This window comes from Molothrus aeneus, chromosome 19 (assembly GCF_037042795.1).
Source record: "Molothrus aeneus isolate 106 chromosome 19, BPBGC_Maene_1.0, whole genome shotgun sequence".
Classification (NCBI taxonomy): domain Eukaryota; kingdom Metazoa; phylum Chordata; class Aves; order Passeriformes; family Icteridae; genus Molothrus; species Molothrus aeneus.
The window spans coordinates 5,749,465-5,771,675 of NC_089664.1; the positions used below are offsets into that span (position 1 = coordinate 5,749,465).

At 46.6% G+C, this 22,211-nt stretch overlaps 1 protein-coding gene across 7 annotated transcripts in view; it reads right to left on the minus strand.

The window, feature by feature from the left end:
* Positions 1-22,211, minus strand: part of DNM1 (dynamin 1) — a 65,184-nt gene that overhangs the window by 2,950 nt on the left and 40,023 nt on the right. For all 7 annotated transcript variants that reach the window (XM_066562967.1, XM_066562964.1, XM_066562970.1 and 4 more), the window contains 7 exons: positions 20,901-21,014; positions 10,542-10,651; positions 9,837-9,948; positions 8,660-8,671; positions 7,238-7,408; positions 6,820-7,061; positions 6,266-6,484 (listed from right to left, as the gene is read on the minus strand). In XM_066562967.1, coding sequence (XP_066419064.1) covers positions 6,266-6,484; positions 6,820-7,061; positions 7,238-7,408; positions 8,660-8,671; positions 9,837-9,948; positions 10,542-10,651; positions 20,901-21,014 — 980 coding nt within the window. The remainder of the gene's footprint in view (positions 1-6,265; positions 6,485-6,819; positions 7,062-7,237; positions 7,409-8,659; positions 8,672-9,836; positions 9,949-10,541; positions 10,652-20,900; positions 21,015-22,211) is intronic.

Below are 22,211 nucleotides of genomic sequence, written 5' to 3' on the forward strand. Positions count from 1 at the left end.
GTTTCATTAAGATAAATAAATTGTTCAGTACCAAGCCAGGGTAGTTTTAAGGTCCAAACTGCCTGAAATGCAAAGAGCAAAGCCAACAGCATATAGACCAAATGGAGGGGAAGCCCATGCACTGATCATACACTGATCACCAGGTGTCACAGAATTAATGCCTCAATAACTCCACACTGACAAGATTTAGATTACAGATAATCAACTCACTGTTAGAAATGAGGATATTTGTACCAGTAGTCTATAATCACACTGACACTAGAGGAGTTACATTCCTATAAATCAGGGCAAGCTCCCTCATTGAGCAAATAAACCAGAGCAACTCTCCAGTCCTGTTTATTAAACCTCAGCAGAACTTGCTGCTCCAGATTTATTAAGCCTCAGAGCTAAATCCACAGATCCCACATGTCATGATCTCCAAGGGTGCTCACGGTGTAAATGCAGCCGCACCAACCCTTTGGTGGCTTCTACTGTCACTGGAATAGCAACAACACCTGAATTAAAACCTTACAGAACTTCAGCTCAACATTTAGAGAGATGCTGTTGCATCATCATGTTAGAAGGTATTTTTTGAGAAGGTGAAAGGACTGTTTGCATTTCAGGAGTTTGCACAGGTTGTGCTAAAAGCCTCTGAGGGTTCACATGCTTGAAGCCACCAGAGTATGTAAAGTGTTCTGGCAGGAGTGGCCACTTGACCCTAGCAGAATAAATAGGGCTGAAAGGAGCACAAGTAATTCACAGATAGATGGGCTGCTTTTTGTGATGTACTAGATTGATTTTTACACTTACTTCTCTCAGTATTCAAAGCATTTTAAGGTCTGCGGCTACTTTATAAACTTGTAGGCTATTTCTGTTGAGGTCCTTTGGAGATGCTTGCAGAATCTGCCTGGTAAGGTTAGAAAAGGCTGAAAACTGTTTACCAGCACTAAAAGGGGCAGAGAAGTCTCTCAGGCAACATTTACCCCCAAAACGCTGCTTCAGTCAGACTACATTGCTAATCAAGCCTTTTTATATCACTGAAAAGTCACTTCTTCCTGTCAGGACAAGGAACAAAGTTTTGCTCACAGGGAAGCCTGTGGTTGTCTCCAGTACATAAGAAAGAAGACCTGAGCTCTGGCAGGAGCCCAGGGAGATGAGTTCCAGTGACTGTCACATCCTTTGAAGTCAGTCTTTCAGGCCATACCCAGAGAGAACACTGAGCTAATCCTATATAAGAACCACTGGGCTAACAGGGAGTTCTACTGAACTATTTTTATTAAAATGGGGAGTTCTGTTGATAACTACCTAACAGAGGTGGGAAAACATTATGTTTATTCCCTTGGACTGCAAAAGGTTTTGGGTATAATTTGTTTAATAATTTGGTGGTGGGTTTGGGGTTTTTTTGTTTGTTTGGGTTTTTTTTAATTTTTATTTCCTTGGTGCTCTTTATGCCAGATTAAAACCAGAATGCCCCATAACAGCGAGTCCCAGAATGGGCTACAGACAACAGTAAGGCTCCTTCCCAAGGTTGTTCACCCAGGATGCATGTTTCCAGGGCTGCCAGGGATGTCTGCAGTAGGCAGAATATGGGAGGAAACTGCTGATTGCTCCAACACCTCTGCAGTATGTCAGCAATGAGGAGGGTTGGTGGTGACGTCCTCAAAGATGTCAATCATGAGCAATCACTGCAATGTGGCACCTCTGAGCTCTACCTGCAGTTCTGTGCAGCAGTAACAGACACCATCTACTGCAAGATGGGGGCTGGCTGAGACCCCCTGCCCCAGAACAGGGGCTTGAACTTCTGCTATTCCTATTAAAGCAGGATTTCAGCATGTGCTCCTCGCCCCCAGATCTCTCTGCCACAATCAGCAGCAAGGGAATCTGCAGGAGCTGCTCCTTCTCCACTCCTCTGTCATGAAACAACATCCACAGAGAAAGGGAGGAGGGGCCCAGAAAATCCACACCTGCCCTGTTTTGTCCTCTGTACCTCTGTTAATAAGGGCTGGAGGTTCCCAAGAAAAGGACTCGGGAAAATTTGCTAATGTTCCTCTTCACACCCCCACTGACATTTAGAGGATGAGCAGCACACAGCACAAACCCACACCCTGCTACACCACTGAACCACTACAATGCTGCAAAATGCAGGGAGAGAGAGGACAGGGAAATGGGCTGAGAGGACAGGAGCTCAGGGCAGAGTGTTTGAGGGACACAGATCACTACACCCTTCCTCTTGCAGAGGAGAGAAGGCAGTTTGAATGGAAGCAGGAGAGTAACCTAGAAGGTAAAGGGTCAAGTGGAGAACAAACAAAGGGAGTTCACATCTATCTGATGATGGGACACAAGGATAAAAGGGAACATTCAATGTCAGAGTTACCCTGCACTCAGACATGGAAGTCCTGATATTAATGACCCAAACTCCTCTTGACTTCCATGAGCACTAGGGATACAGTGAGGATGGGAGCACTTCTCCAGCCAGACATTAGAATATAAGAAGAGGAGTCTGAACTATCAGCTCCCCAAGTCTCTGTCTTGATCCTAACAGAGCTGACAGACCAAATCAAAGCAGAGTTTATTCAGCTGATCTTACAGTCAGTGTGGATATAAGCCAAATGAAAGACACAGAGTTTAGACCTTGCTGTCAGAGCTCATTCCCCCATCCCACCTTCTCTATTTAGAAGCAGAGAAAGGATCCTCCAGACCTTAAATCAGGTACTGAAGCTTTCCCAGCTCCTGCAGCTCAAGCAGCCGCTCTGGCTCTGATCAGCCAGTTTTTCTGTTCAAGACTCCTCCCTTTATGAGATCCTGGCAGAGGTGGTTCATCAGACAAGGGACTCTGTTACTAACACAAGAACTGGGCAGCAGGAGAGCTGCAGAGCAGAGCTGGAGGATGGGGACACAGTGACTCATGCATCACAGTGAGAGTGCAGAACCTACCGTGGCTGCCAGTCCTCAGGGGTCACTGATAGTGATTCTGAAAGACAACATGAAATCAACATGGCAGTTCAGACAGTTCAAGGCAGAGGCCACACAGACTGTCAGGAAGGTGGAACAGATACACAGGCGCTGGCACAGACACAGTCACACATCCCCCTCCAAGCACAGCGTGGGCAGGGGGACTGCAAACACACAGCAAACACTCATGGCCTCATCTCTGCACACATCCAGACCCTGTTGTGCACAGGGGTGCACCAAACCCCATCCATCTGTCCACACACCTACTGGCTGCTGCTCACTCACCCCAGCTCCTCACACATCCAGGCTGATGTTCACCAGTGTCATACCCAGGTTTCAGCACCCCCCAGCTCGGCACAGTAGCTGGGCTTGTCTCTCTCTGAGGACTCCTATCTTCTGACCAAATTAAATGTTTAAGAAAGAGCTCAGGAAAGAGGGGATAACATGCAGTCCTGAGCACCACCTGAAATGGCACAAAACAGGCGGAGGCTTTTCTGAAGGTCATAAATCATGAAATCAGCTACTTTGACCTCCTGAATAATTCCGGTCATACAGCTGTGAGACCTTATCATAGAATGGTTTGGGTTGGAAGGGACCTTAAAGATCATCTAGTTCCAACCCCTGGCCATGGGCATGGACATTGGCCACTAAATCACTAAGGAGATAATTTGTCCCTTGAAACTGTGAATCCAGGAACCCTTTGGGAGTTCCAGTAATGTGTCCCCATTGTACTGACCAGCACAGCAGCCAGTGAGAACCATCCCTGCCAGGAGGTATCCCCAGGCCCATGCCCTTGTGATACCAAAGAATGGAGAATACATTTATACCTTCAACCTCAATCATTTTTCCAATGGTTGAGTCATTCACACTGAAATTTTCTTAGTTCTCCTTCAAGCTCTTCTACCTACAGGCTCTATCAAACTATTTTAAACTAGAGAATAAATATGTGAGGGAATACCTTCATAGATTTCTTTCCCAGGTCAAATCCTAAATGCAGTCCATTGCACACTGATAGGATCTTGGATGGTTTGTAACTTTCAGCTCCCAAAGTTGGAGCTATATTTGTCTATATGGACTTCCAGAGTAAACTGAATAAATGCTAAGCACAGAAGCAAGATGGTAAGACTTAAGTGTCCTTAATTATATGCAGGAAAATCTTTCTGTGCAAAAAAAATGTACCATGTGGTGATTACATGTGAAAATGTGTTTATACACTTATGTTTATGAAAAAGGAGTAGCATGACACTTGTATAAGCTCATCATTCATAAAATCAGATGCTCAAACCAGAGGCACAAAACTACCAAACTTCTACACAGGCATCAATGAGCACACAAAGTACACCCAGCCACCACCACCCATGTGAGCTCACTCCACACCACCAACTCCTCCACCAAAGCCCACTGGTGCTGAACACAAGAGCTTTGTTCCTCTCTCTCACACACACTGCATAGCCCAGTTAGCAGGGGAAAGATGGGTATTAAAAAAGCAACGATGGAGATGGCATTCGTTCACCCATGGCAGAAGGACCCGAGTCCAAGTGCTAGCAGGGAACATTCTTATTCTATATACAGGAGAGGAAGAGAAAGAGTCCCTTGTCATTGGAAATTCTCCATTCATCAGTGAACTCAAATGACAAGCTGGTATCAGGATCCGGAGGAGTCTATGAACAACTGGAAGAATCAGAGAGGGGGATCAGAGAATGAGCATCACACTTCACAGCTTCTGGAATTACATTCTCAACTCCAGATCAGGGCAGTCAGTAGCATGCAATCCAACCTACCATCTCTCCTAAACCAAGGGGTTGCTCAGTCAAGCATGAAACTCTTTCCTCCTCTGCTCCAGTGCTGTTTTCCTACCTTTCCCTAAACCCTTGTACTCATGCAAAAGGCAGAAAAGCCATTAAGATAAGCTCTGACAGATTTCTTTAAAAAAAGGCCAATTCATTTCAGCCCATTTGGGGAATCCTATCCCGATGGCCAGGTATATAGAATATTTTTCATGAGTGAAGAAATGAAACTGAGTGAAAGGAGGAAAATGGAGACATAAAGAAGCATAAGTATACTGAAAACAAAACCACAAAGTAACAGTATATGGAAAGGCAGGGTCACAAGAAGCAGGAGCCAAAATACACAGTAGAAGCATGCTGACATCCATAGGTGCCTCCACAGTCTCCAGGGCAACACTGAGGTATGTGAGGGCAAGTTACTGTGGGAGCTGCATCAAGGTGCATAGGAAGGACTGGGGCAAAGGCACCAAGAAAGTAAAACCATTTGCATAGACCAGAGTCAGAAACTGGTCTATAAAGCTGTCTGGACTGCTCTGGGCTGGCTGCAGCCTGGCAGAGAACACTTCCCTCCAAATAGGCAGCACCAAACACGAGCTCGGCACTATTGCTGGAGGAATATTGAACCCACTCTGCCATACACCATCCCCAACCATTGACAGGCTTGGTGTTTCCACAGAAAATGGCAAAGTTTCAGACCTGTGCCACCAGCACCCACTGGAGAGGTGTCTTCCACAAGGGAAGTGTTCCCTCTGTCATGTCACTGGGGAGCTTCTGGTTATGTTTGTTCTTTACACTGCAATTACCTCCTCCTCCTCAAGGGAAACTAAGTACCCAACATAAAAACATTCCTGGTTCCAGACTGCTTCCCAAGTCCTGTTCAGGAACACATACTCAGCTGCACTGGGATAATCCCTTATTACTATGTTGAAGTGTGTCTGAAGTGACTGAACAGGAAAGGAAATGAGTTTCCTAATGGGAAAGCAAAGCTGTGTGATTTGAACCCTCTAGACTGGAAAATGCTGAAGTTGATTACACAAGCAACAAAATTGCCTAAGAATTCATTTCCCTGCCAGTGATCCTGTGATGCTCTCCTAGCCAGAAAGCAACTGAACAGCTTTGAAGGTCTTCCAACTCACCTTGAAGAACTCTGGGCCAAGAGAAAAGGGGCAACTTCAGACTTTGGGGAACCTTACTCAGAGGGGAATCTCATCCCAGTCCTGTGATTTATCTGGTGACTACAGGCACTGGTACAATTGTTGTAAACCTTGGGTTCAAGATTTTCTCCCACATTCTTTATAGAGGCTTGTAGAGAGAAAACAGCTGCCCCTCTGTTTCTGAGAGCTGCCTTGGCACTGCCTCATCCATACAATGGAATCTCAGAGGACACCAATGCTCCTGCCTCTGGATCCAATTCAAATATCCAAAGGCTATACCCACACCATGCACTCCATTCTCCTCCTATGGCCCAGGCAGGCCAAGTGCTGCCAAGGCTCCAGCCCAAAACTAGAACATACTCCACCTGCAAGGAGCAGCATTTCAGGACTTACCTGGGAACACCAGGAGGAGCACGATTAGGCCGAGAAGGAACCTGAGGTGGGGGCCCGAAGGGATCAGGAGAGGCACCTGGCCTGGAGGGCACAGGGGGGGCACCACCCAGCGTGGAGCCACCAGCAGGAGGTGGCCCAGGAGCCGGTCCGCGAGACCCAGGTCTGGCGGGGGGCACTGCAGGAGCTCTCCTCTGCGGCGTGGGGCTGGACGTGGGGGACCTGCCAAACAAACACAGGCATTCAACTGCAGCAACAGCTCTGGGATGTCACCACAGGCAACACTCTGCCTAGCTTCTCTCTAGCTTCACATCACTTTACACACCACCCTTTGGCTTTCAAGGACCACACCAGGCTGCTTTCAAAGCTACGTCAACCCCATCCAACCCAAGTAGAACATCTCTGTAAAGACATCCTAGGAGCCTGCCAGCAGAAACACCCAGGACTCTTCATCCACAGGAAGAAGAGGAGGACTCCCTGTGTCAGCGGGAGGCCCCAGCAAGGCTCTGAAGAGGCGTCAGGCAGCTCTGGGGGCTCTCCCCCTGAGCCTCTGGTACCTGCGTCCGGACGGTACGCTCTGCACCTGCAGCCAGGAGTCGTCCACCGGTGGGGGCATGGGGGTGCTGATGGTGCTGGTGTTGATGTCCCCGATGATGTTGAGGGCCTCCTTCAGCGCGTGGTACATGCGCAGCATTTCGTCGCGGCGCTGCGCCTGCTCCGCCGACTCCTCCATCAGCGTGTTCTGGTCCCCGCAGGAGTACAGGTTTGCCAGCAGCTCCGAATGGATGAAGTCCTTGGTCTGTGAGTGAGTAGAGAGAGGGAATCAGTTTTCACCATCTTTTCCCAAAACATTCTATTCTGTCCCCACCTCTTCCTTCCGAGCTGCCTTCTGTTTTTCTTCATTCTTTTCCTCCCTCCCTGTTTTTCTCTCCTTTCTGCCTCTCCCACCTCCATTGACCACAGTAAGATAAGTACATTGTTTATCATGAGGTGCATGATTGTCTTCGGCATGAGGTCTCTGATGGTTTTGTTGACAATTGCCATGTAGGAATCCACCAGGTTCCTGATCGTTTCCACTTGTCTCTCCAGCTGAGGATCCATGGAGTGCATGAAACTATCTCCTCCATTCTCCTCTGCTTCACTGGCCTGCAGAAAAAAAAGGAGAAACATATTGGTTCTTCAAATGCAACACAAAATTGTCTTTCCATGAGAGCTAAGAGGAGAGCAGAAGGGAACAGGCAGGAAGCACATGCAATAAATTAAATTTATTTAAACTTACATTTTGAGCTGTGATTGTCAATGCACAACTCAGTTTGTATAGACTTTTCCAGCTCAGATCTGAGAAATTTTAGCAATAAAGCTGCTCTCTTAGTAGAAAGTTATTAAGAAAAGGTGAAAGGCAACAGGGACTCCTGACACATGTTCAGAGGTCATGGCTCTGGTGCATCTCAAAGCTGTATTATTACTTTTTAATGTTTACAGCTTCCTGAAAGGTTCTTCATTTGATCTGGGTTTTCCATGACCAGAGTCAGTTAAAACCAAGAATCATTCACCATAAATTAAGTCTCACAGGCTCTCTGCCATGCTGCATCTTTGTCCTCATTATACAAATGAGAAAACAGATACAGAGAAGTGAAAAAACTGCTCCTCTCAGGCTGACCACAAGTAGATGGAATAACTTCCTATCACTTCAACTGCAACTCCTGCATCATAAGTTATAATTATCTTTTCTTTCACACCAAGTAGATGATTCTCCTCCTGTCTGCCTGAAGTACAGTTTATTCTGTAAGGTAAAACCTGGACTGTGCTGTTTGACAGCAAGCAATCTCCAAGGCCCCTCCATTTGGGATCGATTTCAAAGTATTGAAGCATGAAAGAACTGCTGCCTTCTTCAATGTTTATTAAAAAAAAAGCCCTGTGATTGTATAATGAAACATCTTTGTTTTAAACAGCCCTAGTCTGAACAATTTGCCATGTAGGAAATGGCTTCTCTTTTGTTTTGGGGAACAAAATATATCAGAAAGGGCAAATTCTTTTGTTCATTTGAGCTTTTGCTGAGAAGATCTTACATAATGAAGGAATGCAAGGTCTCAGAGTGAAACAAAGTAAAGGAAGTGGATGTCAAACAGGACAACTTAAAAAAAAAGTGAGGGTAAAAAAAAAACCAAAAAGAAGCTTGCACCAAGACTCAGAAGTCATACAAAAAGGGAGGAATAAAAAGAAAAAAGGAAAACTCAAACCAAGAACAGAAACAGACAGCAGGAATCCAACAGAGGGCACAAAGAGGGAGAAGAAGCAAATGCCTCTCAGGAAATTGTGACAAAAGGAGAAAAAAAATGAGAGAGCTATCTGGTGAGAGCCCCAGGAGGCAACACAGGCAGAGGGGGTCAGACTTACTTTATCCTTGTCCTGGCAGGCCAGTTTGAGCATACGTGGAAAAAATTAAAACAAAAAGGGACAAAAAATAAAAAATGACTTTTAGTTGGTCTCAGAATTTGGAGAAGGTCCCAAAATAGTACTGACAAGCAAAAGACCAATCCCACTAAAAATACATCAGTACCTCTATCACCTAGAAGGGGAACAAGTGAACTGTTTAGCTAAACTGAAAAGTGGGATGCTCTGCAAAGGAAACCATACTGTTAGCAACAAAGGACAACTTTCTTACCTGCAGGGGCCCCTGCCATTCCTTACAGGGGTTTTGAGACAGGGACCAGGGTTCCCGTGTCACACCCCTCCACATGCACAGCAACAGGTGCCAATGGCCACTGTGGTTAAGAGGCCCAGTCTGGTTCAAAGCTAATCTGAAGTCATGTCACTGTTAAAGCCCAGTGCCTAACTCTCTTTTTAAAATCTCTTATCAGTTTGTTAGGAAAAACCAGCAATATTCAAGTGTAACAGGACAGAATGCAAGAAATCTATTAGAAGCAACAAATACAAACAGAAAAGCAATTATCACTTTTCTAATGGGAAAACTATTTATAGTAGCTTCCTCTCACAGAGGAACAGGAAAGGCTTTGAACAGAAACAAATACCACAATTGTCTAGAAGATACTTTTAAAGCATAAAATAATGCTGACAATGAGTGCTGTGGGACAAGGGGAAGGGAAGAGATAAGAGTTCTTGCTAAAGGAGCATATTAGAGTATCCACAAAGCAAAATTCAAAGAACATCCCTCCCTAATTAGTTGGAGGAAGGAAAGTTGGAGAACTGCTAAATCAGGAAGTTCCTATTAAGGCTGTACAGAGTTACCAAAAAGGAATGGTGCCTTTGCTCAGTGGATACCACACCAGTTAGCAGTCACAGTAGTTAAATGTCACCCTTATATTGTGAATTTAATGTCCACAAAACAAGACAGCTAGAGGGATTTATCAAGGCAATCTTTTCCTACTTTATCTTCCCTTTGAAGCTGCCAGTTACTTTATCTCAAGCTTCCCTAATGGAAGCACCAGAAAGATTCTCAGCTCTGGAAAGACAAAACCTTCACGGACGTATTTTAAACACAAGAAGATGGAGCTATCCTTCTCAAGACACATGCTGTGCTCCTGCTTATCCCATTATTGTGGCTGTCACTTACCCCAACACGCTCTGGGTAGACTCCTGCCCTGAGGAATGAAGCCTTCCAGCTGTCCACCTCCTCCTGGGTCTCACAGGCCAGCTCCAGCTGCCGGTAGTCCTTGTAAACATTTCTGACAGGAAGACACATATTTTATTATTCTCTCTCTCAACTCAGAGATCTGCCCATATTTGACAAGGATATCAATGACTAGGGAATCCTCCTGTCATTTTGAGACAGAGACACTTGGTCCCTTGCTAGGAACTTCATGATGACCCTGCAAAAGGATTTTTTTTTTTATCAAGTTTGATTGCTCTCAAATCAGTTGTATGTTTCAACAAGGCCTGAAAAAGATTCCCTTTTCAATTCTGCTTGCTGCTGGACTCCTCCACCCATCCTAGGTCCTATGGATTTCCCTACTCACTCACCAAGAACATTGTGATTATAAATATATATCCCAGCCACAGGCAGACCAAGGTAACCACACCAAAAGGCTGAAGGGTAAAGTTCACACCACAAGCCACGCACTGGCAAACAAAAGGAAAATTATACTTATCTGTAAGATCAGAAGGAATGAAGTTAAATCCTCCCATCTCCTTCAAAAGTGGCTGTCCTGAAAGGACACTCACATCTTTCCTGGACAGCTATCCTAACACACTCATCCCTACCCTGTTACATAAATGCTGTCCCTGGCTCAGCAGCTTGCTGTGCTGAGATGGAGCATACCTCTGTTCAGTGTTGAAGAGAGCAAAGATGTGCTTGCTGGACATGAAGCCCTTCTCCACATCCCGCAGTTTCAGGTTATCCACTGGTAACATGTACTTCTTCTCCTTCTCCTGAAAAGGGAATGAGGAACAAGTCACTCCCTGCTCCAGGGCCACCTCTGCTCTGCCAGCATGGACTATCAGCATCAGGGAGGCATCCTCAGACCCAGTCCTCTGTTTCCTTCAGTCTGTGAGAGAAGGGGAAAGCTGGAAACAAGAGTTTCTCCTTCCCAACTGCTTTGGTGATGTGGCCCAACAACCCTGTCCCATTAACTCCCCCAGGATCAGGTACCATCACAGCAATGTCCAACCTCCCCAGATTGTGCTCAGCACTGTGGTCCCACTCTGCCCAGCAAAGGGTTCAATCCAGGTTCAGGAAAAGCCAGGGATGTAATAGAAAAGCTGGTTTGATACAAAAGTTAAGTGCCAATAAACCTTGATGTTAAATACTATGTTAAAGATCTGGTTTGTTTATATATATGTATATATATCTCTCAAATTTACCTCTTCAGAAAACTTGACTTGCTGATTTTGTTACTTCATCCTATCACTGTCCTAGTCCTACACTCTATTAGTTACTGTGAACCCTTCACCTTCATTAAAAAAATAAATCAAAACTTGATATTAACTTTTACATTTGCATTCAGAAACTAAGCCAGAAATCCCTGCTTAGTCTCAAATCTGGATCTACAGCAAATGAACATAACTGAATGTGGTTTAAGGCCCTCATTTGGAGCATCCTTTTCCAGCTGGGAATTATACCCCAGCATAACAGGAGAGGGAGCCCTCACACTGGTCTCCAAAAGGCAGAATACAGCTATCCAAGACCAAACCAAACCCAGAGCATCCTCCTATGTGCAAGGCAAGCATGGGAGACTGTCCCCTTGTGAGATCTTGTTTGTAGACTTTTCTTGGCTAGAAACAACATGATCACTCTTTCGGGAAACAGGATGGAAAACAAAGATGGGCAGTGAGGAGAGATCCTGAAGAGCTGACCAGGAAGGAAGGGCAGGGCAGAGGAGCAGGTAAAAGTGACAAAGCTGCTGAGCTCTAACACCCAGACAATTGCAAGTCCATCCTCTTAAGCTTCAGCTAAATTGACTTGAGTTTGCTAAGGACACCAGCACCTCACAGTACTGAGATATCCCAAAGACAAAACTGTACCAGTTCACTACAAATCACATGCAACGAGAATATCCCAAGAAACAGCACCTAGAAAACAGAAGAGATCTCTTGGGTTGTTGCCAGACTCCCTTTCAAAGATGCCAGACCATGAAAACAAGATAATTCTTCCAAGCAAATTTCCCTGGACTTTCTAATACTGCTGATCAGTTTTAATTAGATGTGGGCAGGCATTTTTCTGATGGGATATCTGTCAGCCACATACTGGTCTCAGAGCTACTCAGACTGCTTCAGATTCTGTGAGCCACAAAGAATTTGCAAGTTTTCTATTACTCTGGGTTATCATCATGTTGACTTAAGCTGAGCTGGTGACCTAGAAGAGAACAACACCAACTGCTGAGTCCCTGGCCAAGTCAGACCATCCCCACTGCAGCCTTGCTTAACTGGAACTCCCTGCATTCACTCCACAGTCCCTGGGCTAGTAAAAAAAAAAATACCATCAACCACCACCCCCACATCCCCCCCCCCAAAAAAACAACAAACCCCCCCCCCCCAAAAAAAACCCAAAACAAAAAAGAAACCCTGCAAACAAACAAAGCAAAAAACCCAAACTACCAAAAAAAAAAAGCCCACAAAAAAAACCACTCAACAAAATACAACAAAAACTGCTGATGTTAAAGATGTCTGAGGAAAACCTTCTGCATTAGGCCCACAGAATTCCATAGAAGTTCTGCAATGGTGTCATTCTTCAGGAAAAAATGTCCAAAAGTAAGGGAATTCCATGTCCCTGATATGGAAACAACATGCTCTTTGCCAGAGTTTCAACTTTCACCCTTTCCAAGCTCTCACATAAATGCTGCCACGTGATCAAGACAGCACTATCTCCATATGCTGATCTCGCCACAGACAACAGAAGACAAAATACTTGTGTGCCAGCACAACTTATCAGTCCTCGAGGTGGAGGCAGCAAGAGCAATCAAGTGGAGGACATGGACACAAGACAAGGAGCCCCCAGGCCAGGCAAGCTGCAGTGAGCCCCTGCTGCTCCCCATCTCCCTACACCTCCCCCTTCCCAGTCCCCACTTCAGCCTTTCCAGCTTCTCAGCTTTCAACCCAGCCTGTTTTATATCAACAATCTGACTTCATTTCCTGAATGTAGAGACAGGAAAGTGTGGAATGAGCTGCCAAGGGCTGAGCCTCTCCAAACTTTGGCTGAGCACTCTGCCCATACGTTAGCAATCTGGCAGGGTGTGCTATGGCTGAGCAGCATCCTGGCCAAGAGGGGAAAAGGGCTTCTCTCTCTCTCTCTTTAGCTTTCCAGACTTGGAGTCAGGAGAGAAGAGAAGGAAGAGTCAGCACATATCGAAATGGGAAAGTAGTTTGTGAAATGCTGTATTCAAAGTCCTCAGCCTGATCCCAAGAGGCTTATGTTGCTCATATAGCCCTCCATCAACAAGGAGAAGAAAAAAAAATCAGGCAGGACTGTTCTTCAGCAGCAGAGTATGTGTTATATAAAATGTGCTCCTTGGCTGTGAGTTCATCTGTAGAGCCATGAGGCCAAGGGGAGGTGTGGCAGAGGCAGGGACCCCCAGACTGTACAAAACAGAAGATGGTGCTCAGTGTTGGTTTGGGAATATTGTAGGCACAGGCTAACCACCCCTCATCAGGGCTGCTGCTTCCCCCAGGAGTCTCAGCCTGCAGGGAGAGCTGCAGAAAGAGATGACTGCAAGCTCCTTGCAGAGGAAGGAAAAGTGCCAGAGGATTATTCCCCCGCCCCCAGCACAGTGCAGAATGCAGCCATATGGCTCTGTACTCTGCATCTACCAGGGAAAGAAAATACACATGGCCAGGAAACCGACCAGGATCCATGAGCTATTCCAGTTGTGGGGTGGCAAGCACAATAACTGCAGGAAAAAAGTGATGCTGCGGTTGCAGCCTGATGTTGCAAAGTCCTTTATTGCTGCTACACATCTCCTTATGGTGGCTAAATCCTAGAGATGGGTTTTGGCCAGATATAGCAATAATCTGCACTATCACCTGAATTATTTGTTGCTAAACTGTAGCTAATAAGCTGCAAGAAGTTCACAGAATTTAACCAGCCTGACTCCATGTATTCCCTCCATTCACCTGGACTGCCTCAGCAGCAAAGTAAATTTTCCTGCTCTTGGATAGATACAAAATGAAGCTGACAGATGCATGTGTGGGCTCCCTAAGGTTGGAAATTGGCACTCACAGCACAAGAAAGTAATTGGCAGAATTATCAAATCTCAGTTTGCATTTGGAACATAAATAAACTAATTAAAGGTTTCCCTGTAGCTGTTATGACAAACACCTTCTTCTGCACAGAGACAAAGGTCTGTGGATATGGGAGAAGACATTGCCATTGTTTTAACTGGGGGCTGTGTGAAATTAGGAGAAATTCATCTTGCTTAAACCTCTTAATCTCCTTTCCCTCCTGCAAGATGTAAAGGTAAACAAACCTGCCCCAGAGATGCCTGGAGTTTCAGTAAAATTGTTTCTGTTAAACACATGCACAGCATTTTGGGAACTCCAGTAATAAAACTCTATTCCCATGGAGTAACATTAACATCATAATTTATAATAAACACACTGCACAAATACATGCACACTAAAAGATTATTAGGAAAAAGCCCCTGAAAAACAGTTTGGAATATTTGAAAGCAAGTGAGCTGAGCTTTTCAAGCTGAACCAACCACTCCACTCCCCCAAACAAGATGTTACCAATTGCTTTCTGCTTCTTGCCTTAGCAAGTAGAAGAGCTGAATTTCTGAGATGTGATTGCTCCAGCAAGCCCTGGTCATCCCACTACATACACACATCTTGAGACCATCTTTCCCAGACACAGCCCACCTGTGTCACTTTTGCCCTCAGAGCATAATTTATAGGAATGATTCCTCCCCCAAGCTGCAGAGCAGCTGTAATGGCTTGTTTACATCAGAAAGCTGCCTTGGTTTAAGTTTAACTTAAACAACACATCCTAGGATTTTAAGCTGATTTATTTCAAAAGCTCTCTAGACATTAGACCTGGACTCATATGATTGATCACAACCATTACTGTTGGCTTAGTAAGCACAGCAATGGTAATTAACTCACCTGCACTAAAGTAAAGATTTTTATTCACATCAGCTGAAAGAATGAGCAGATTTAAACCTGCAGCCAAGTGCAACCCTAGGAAGCCATGAGGGGGTTTATGAAGAAGCAGAGGCAGAAGCCTGAGTTGCCCAAGAGAGACTTTAGTGCCCAGAACTTGACTGTCACAACCCCTTTAACGTCAGAGCAATGCCCACCAGCCTTCACAAAGGACAACCAGGCACTTCTCCCCAGTCCCCTTGTGCCAGGGCAAGGACGAACCATCCCAGAGTAGCTGACTTGCTTTGCTAAAGGAAAGCACAACACACACAGACACACACAAAGTGTTTCAAACCCCTGAGAGAGGGCAGGTTACACCTCCCCAGTGCACGGTCAGTGCCAAGATAGGATTTCCAAGTGTTCACATTTTTGGTCACAAATCTTAACCATCCACACCAGGAGAAGGAATCCTGGGAGGGAAGAGGAATGAAGTCCCCTTTTATCCCTGCAGCACAAGGGAGAGGGAGCAAATCCTGTGGGCAGGGACTAACATCTGGAATCACTAGATGAGAGCCAGGCGTCACAGAAGGCGACAGCATTCCTCAAGTTTCCATGCAGGGTAGGGAACCTTCCTTTCCCCCGCGCAACCCCATCCGTCAGCCGCTCACTTCCTGCCAAACTCTGCCTTCCCAGCAGCCAGCAAGCTCCTCCCTCGAGTCTAGTTAGCTTTCCACTGCCACGTCAAGTGAGGCAGAAGGACAGAAGGGAAGCAAGAAGGGAGGGAGCAAAAACCAGAAGAGGGAGGGAGGCTCAGCAATGCCAGGGCGTAGTGGGGGGAGAGAAAGAAGGGATGTGGATTGCTCCTGCAGCAGCCAGAGGTGAGCTGCAGGGGCAGCTGGCCAAGGTTGCCTTCTGCAACCCTGTCCAAGGACCTTCTGGAGGGCTTGGAAGCAAAGGCTGGTTCTGTTTGAGCTTTGCTCTGGACCCACTGGTCTTCAGGACAGGAGATGAGGGTGCATGGGGCCTGAGGATCCTCCCACACAGCTCCATGGGGAAGAGAAGGAATTGAATGAAGCAACAAGTTCTGCACACCTGGGTGACAGCCAAGACTTCCTCCTCAAACTGCAGTAATCAATTTTTTTTTTCCTCTTTCTAAAAAGGTGCAGCATCTCCCAGGTGGAATCCAGGTACCAGGCTGACACCAGCACTGGAAGAGGAAGGCGCTTGGAGACTTGCTCCAAATTGGAAACATGCAAGGAGCAACATTTCTTCTCCCCCAGCTGCCAGAGGAGGATGTTTTTCCAATCAGGACTTGGACTTTCGTTCACCCCATCTCTGCCCCGCACAACCCCATCCCAAAAGCAGGGAGGGGAGAGGACTAACGAGCTGCTGATTGCCGGAGAGCAGATCGCAGAGGCTCCACTCCGTCTGCCCAGTGTTCAGACTACCTGTTCAGGACTACAAGATTGTACAGTAGTCTGCACATTGGTTAGGCTGTGCTGGGATACACCACACACTGCCAGTGCTGCACGGGGACGGCAACACCTGCACGGCAGAGGGAATGCTTGGAGAGGGTGGGCTCTGGGGATGGCTGCATGCAGAGGTCGCTCATCTCTCAGCCTGGGAGGGTCTAACCCTTTGGAGGCATGCCTGATCATCACTTCTACCTGCCTTTTCACCAGCTTACTCACAACCCTCTTACTTCTGCTCTGTCTCTCTCATTCCATTCTTATTTCTTTCAGTTTCACGTGCTTGTCTCAAGGTAGCTGTGATCAGGATGGCTTGTGTTTCACATGCTAAGCTTTGCCATAAAATGCAGAAATAAACACACAGGCCTGTCAGAGTCACAACTGTGGTGTGCTTTGCTACCTGAGAAGGCAGGTTAAAGCACAGAAAGGTGACTGGAGGAAGGGGAGTTCATACTGTAAAGAATATTGGTCATAATACAAAGAAAAACCCACAAGGGATTCAAAGTTGGAGGTTTGGATGCTCTGGATGTTGTGTTTGCTTTGATGTTTGTCAGCCAGAGAAAGAAGAGAAAATGAGTGAATGCATAAATGAGGACTGATAAAAACTGAGTAAGATTATGAGAAAATATACACTTGTGAAAAAAGATAAGTGCATGAATGAAAAGGCGCCACAGAGAATGTAAAGAAAATGAACATTTTCCAGAGAGCACCTGAGAGCAGCATGAAAGCAGGAGAGGAACCACCTCAGAGCAGACCTGTTCTTATGCTCTTTAAAGCAAGCTGGATGCAAAAGCTCAACTGCAGCCAACTCATCACAGCAAGCTTCTGATGACTGGGGCCATTTGAGTAAAGAAAAAGGATTTCTACCACCTGATCTGGGCCTCAAGAACATGGACTGGGGAGTGGAAGGGGCCAGAGAGGAGGGAAGTGCATGTGTACAGTGGGGGGATGGTCTCTACTGATCCATGTGTTTATTTGTAAACTAGAATTGGGTAAAGGACACTGACAGGTACAGAATACACAGCTATTTAGTGCCTGTCACTTCCCCAGGACAGGAATATGTTTCAAGCAAAAGAGAAGGCATGAAGACAGAGAAGAAGCTCAACAACATCAGGAATCAACACGATCTGTAAGGAATATGAAGCATCTGCATGCACCTAAAGTATCTAAGACTCTGCAGCCACCCCTCCTTGTACACACAGGTCTGAAATGCAGTGACATTGCATGCAACATGTGAACACCCCCAAGCCAATAAGGTCGTTCTTCTAATGTAGCCACCCATTCACACAAGACCCAAATTTCTAGTACATGATTTACCTGAGTAAGGACAAAAGGTTCCATCTGTATTGCACACTCACACAAATTCCCAAAGGAAGCAGCAGATATATCCATCCACCCAGCTGTGCAAACACTCCAGCACACAGTGGCACACAGGCACCCCAGAAGGAACAGTTACCCTGCAGAGCGGGGTGTGAGCTTTACTGGCAGGAACCACAGAGCACAGTGCTCATTCCATCCTGCCTACAAGGTCCTTGTCACCAGCAGCTCTCTCCAAGCTCACAGACCATCTTTTCCAGCAGGCAAGAAAGCCCTGCAGAGTCACAGGCACTGTGCATTTCATAAGGGATCTGGGCAGGAGGAGTATTCAAATCAAATTCTTGTATCATGTCCACTGTGGTGTTTGCTGAGCAGCCAATGTGCTCTGGTGCTGTGCTGCTGCTCTACTGGGATACTATGGCCTCCCTGAGCAAGGAAACCTCACTCTGTACTGCCAGCAGCCAGAGCTGGCTCCTCCCCACCTCTCCTTCCCACTGCTGGCCTGCAGCATGATCCCACAGGGTTCAGGACATGCAGGTACCTCAGGAGGGTCGCCAGGTCCTGGGAGGCCAAGCTTTCTGTGGGGCCACTCTCCATGGGGCCAGTGTTTGACTTATTGAAAGGAGACAGGAAGAAAAACAGAGAGCCCAGGAGCACACACACATGCTCTTGGCAGCAAGGCAGAGTGGGGAGCCAACTTTCCACCCCCGCTTGGCCCACTCTTTCCTTCCCCTCCCATTCCCCAGCACACTCCTTCAGGCCCCTCCAGAGCATCAACAGCCATATATCCCTGCTAACATGTAATGCTGGGCCCTTTAAGACATTTTAAGCTTCAGTTCCTTTCTTCAGAGGCAGAGAAAAAAACAAGCCAGTGCTGCGGAAAGACTGGTATTTCACTAATGGGGTCCAGATGTCTTCATTCCACAGACACTGGGTCTTGGCTTGTGGGACAGGGCAGGGAGAGGCAGTGTCCCCAGCCCTGCTGGCCCCAGAGGTGCTGGCCTAGCCTTCACCCTCACCCCAGCACACACCACCTCACCCTGCTCCTTCCCCCATCAGCACCCACAGCTCTGCTACCAGCACTTCCATCCACAAAAGGCAGATTCAGCTTTCTCCTTGTTCCCTCTGGAAAGCAGCCAGAGCACAGGGGAACTAAGACAAGAGAGCCCACAAAACTGCAGGGTGGGGCAGACAGCCTCCCCCTTCCTTCCAGAGCTGAAGCACAGAAAGACCATGGTGTACAACCTCTAAAAACACATGAGACTGTTCCAGGAGCTGAAGAGGACATGAGCTCTCCCGAACTGGGGAAGGAGGAGAGCTCTGTAACAGACACGGAAAAATCCCATCTGACAGGGGACCATGCACTGTGAGCAGCTCTTGGGTGTTGAGTCAGCTCCATGCAGGACTGAGGTTTGGATGGGAATCCCCACGCCCAAGGCTCTCCCAGCTGCCTGTCAAATGCACCAACTTTTAGCCTGATTCAATATTTGAGTCCAGGCAGACGTTGCTTCCTTTCTCCCTCACAACAGCCAGTGATCAAGGAGTTGAACTTGGGGAGGAAGCAAATAAAACACACACTTCCCTTTCCCCCCTGCTCCCACTCAGTTGAAAACAAAGGATCCTTTCTCAGAGGCTGCTCAGACCTCATTGGTGCTGGTTCTCTTGTGTTTAAGGGACAGGGGCTGGCAGGGAACTGTTTTCATTAGGCAGCTCTGCAGAAGGGAAATGGTGCAGACCTCCAGTTGCTATCAACCCCCAAGGCTGCCCTCCCTCAGGAGGGGAGGGAGGTCCAATCCCCATCCCAGGCAACTGGAATCTATCAACAGTTTATACATCCCCACTGCAGACCGCCCTCCCTCCCACTCCCTGGGGGAAGAACAGGGAATTCTGATCATCTCTGTAATACAGATGTAGCAGCTGGCTTTGATTAAACTACTTGATGTTTATAACCACTCGACCTGCATATGAAGCCCAGAGGAGAGGGAAACCCCCCAAGCAACTCTGAACACAAAGGGCAGGGGTCTTACAGCAGAGACACACTGATTTAGAGAAAGCCATTTCAATGCCTGGTTCTTTAATTAGGAAATTGCTGCCTGCTCATCCATAGCAGCACAGCAGTCATCTCCATACAGAAAGCAATATTTAGAGGCTGATTCATCACTGTATTTGTCATCATTTCTACCTGCTGAGAAGAAAACAGGCCCACTGATAGCAACTAGACAAGAATCCAGTTCTGGCTGCAGCTCCCAGACACAATAGTGAGTGCCTCAGAACACCTGAGGGACACAGACCACAATAAGAGGCAGAGAAGTTTCTTCATTTGAAATCAGAAACCCTAATCAACTCAGAGCTTACCACTACATCATACCAGACATTTTTCATCTCCCAGCACACTGAGGGGACTACACCTTTCAATCACATCCTTACCAGAACCATCCAGCTATTCTTTCTATTTCAAAGTAATCAAAAGGGACAATTATCTACCTTTGTCTTGCATTGGAAACAAGATGCTGTTGACAGTGATTTCAGCTTGGAACGATTCTGTCTGCTTATAACAATTCCCAGTGAAGCAGAAACACATCACAGCATGTTGCCAGAATTGCTAAAATATTCAAGATTATCAAGCAACTCTACAGAGTAGGTCCATGTTCCTATCAGAGGTATTCCACACATCACTGTACTTCTGATCAGCAGAACTCTGACCATTTACAACTCAAACAATTTTAAATACAGCATTATACATATGTTATTTTTATATTGGCATGCTCAATATAGAATCAGTAAAAAGACATTCCTACTTTGCATGTTTAAGAGCTGGACCTGGGTGAGATTAACTCATTTACTCGAAGTCAGAAGGAGCTAGAGCTTCAGGTCCACAGCTCCTGTTGCTTTGCTCTGAGAGAGCTTTTTTCTTGGAACCAGGAGATGCATGAAATCACTGCCACGTGCCTTCAGAAAACTCACTGCTGCCCCACAAATGCCTAAAAGTCCAAATCTTGGAACTAACCCATCAGACCCTTGATGATCACAGCTGCCACAGCAAAACGAATAAAGGTCAAATTCATTTCAAATGCCTGTCAACTTCCCACCAAGCCAGAACTTCAAGCATAAATATTACTCCTTGTGCGTCAAACAAGCCACATTCACATCAATTCTGAAATGCTCAGCAGTACTGAGGCCATGGGGAGCCTGGCCCAAGGATAGTTTCAGCTTGTCACAAGCTGCAGACAGCACTCACAAGATGCATCCATAATACCCAGTGACCTGAAGTGCTGGTCCTCCTCAGATTCCTGAGACTCAAGCAGCAGAGTTGAGCTACTCACCTCATCATCCTTGTACCAGGAGAGGTTCTCTGCTGTCAGGACAAACCAATACTCCTTGGAGCCACCCTTCATGATCCCAATGTTGTTGATGGTGAGCCAGCCTTTCCGGATCACCTGGGGGGTGGAAGCAGTGAGCATTAGCAAGGACAATCATTCCCGGCCTTAGGTGACAGAGGAGGGATCCAAGGGTAGCCCTACATGCAGAGCAGAATGGAAAGACAAGGAACATGATGCTCTCTGCTGCTGCCAGAAGAGCCCCCATTCATCTGGCCAGTGGAGGTCATTGCCCCAAAAGGGCCAGGAATAGTATAACAAAGAGGCAGGAAGGAACCTGGCAGTGCTGTGCATTATACCCTCTGCCAAGAAGAAAGAGATACAGAAAGAACTACATCAGGAGTGCCTTGGACACTGGCACAACCTACAAGCACCAAATCACAGCAAAACACCCAGAAAAGGCCACACCTAGAGAAAACCAGGACACCAGCACACCTTTCTGCAGGTGTGGAGTGCTTCACTCAACTCAGGGTAGGGGGAACTAGTTCAGTACACAACCAAGCACCCCAGAAAGAATTGAGTTTAGTGAAAGAATCACTAAGGATAACAGAACAAAATGGTGCATCTGGAATTAGTACCCTGGACTTCAGCATACCCAGGTATTTGGGCAGTCATATTAATTTTGGGCAAGACAAGTTCCTAGAAGTTTAGTCTGTAAAGAAACGAGGCTATTACTCTCCTGGGGACTCCTATTCACCAAGTGCTAGTTCAGAACCCCACACGTGCCATAATCAAATGCAGGTATGTATCAGCTTAAAGGCGTTAGCTTTTACTATTACTGCACTATTCACACCCAGAAACATCTGCATGCTTTATTTGTACTGTGTTGTATGGATATGCTTGCTGAAAACTTCCTGGCATGGAAAAACCATGAGACTGCACTGTGCATTAGTTGGTTGCATTGTGTGAGCAACCTACCCAGGTGGCCTACCTGGATACCTGCCCTGGAGGTACAGGATCATTTAATTGGCAATTTACTCTGTAAAGGCAAATGCAGGAGCCTCGGTATGTTCAGCTCCTGCCTTCTAAGCTCGAGCTAGTCCTACTCTCCGTGTGGACAGGAGGGGGCAGTGGAACAGAACTACACATCCTTGGATTGCTGCTTTTTATCTCCACCCACTCGAAGATGTACCCGCAGCTCTGAATTCTTCCTCACCATACTACCTTTCCACCTCGTTTCTGCTTCGTCTGTGTCTAATGCCAGCTGCCCTCCTCTCCCCATTCGGCAGCAAAGGGAATAATGTGTTTATGCCCTGG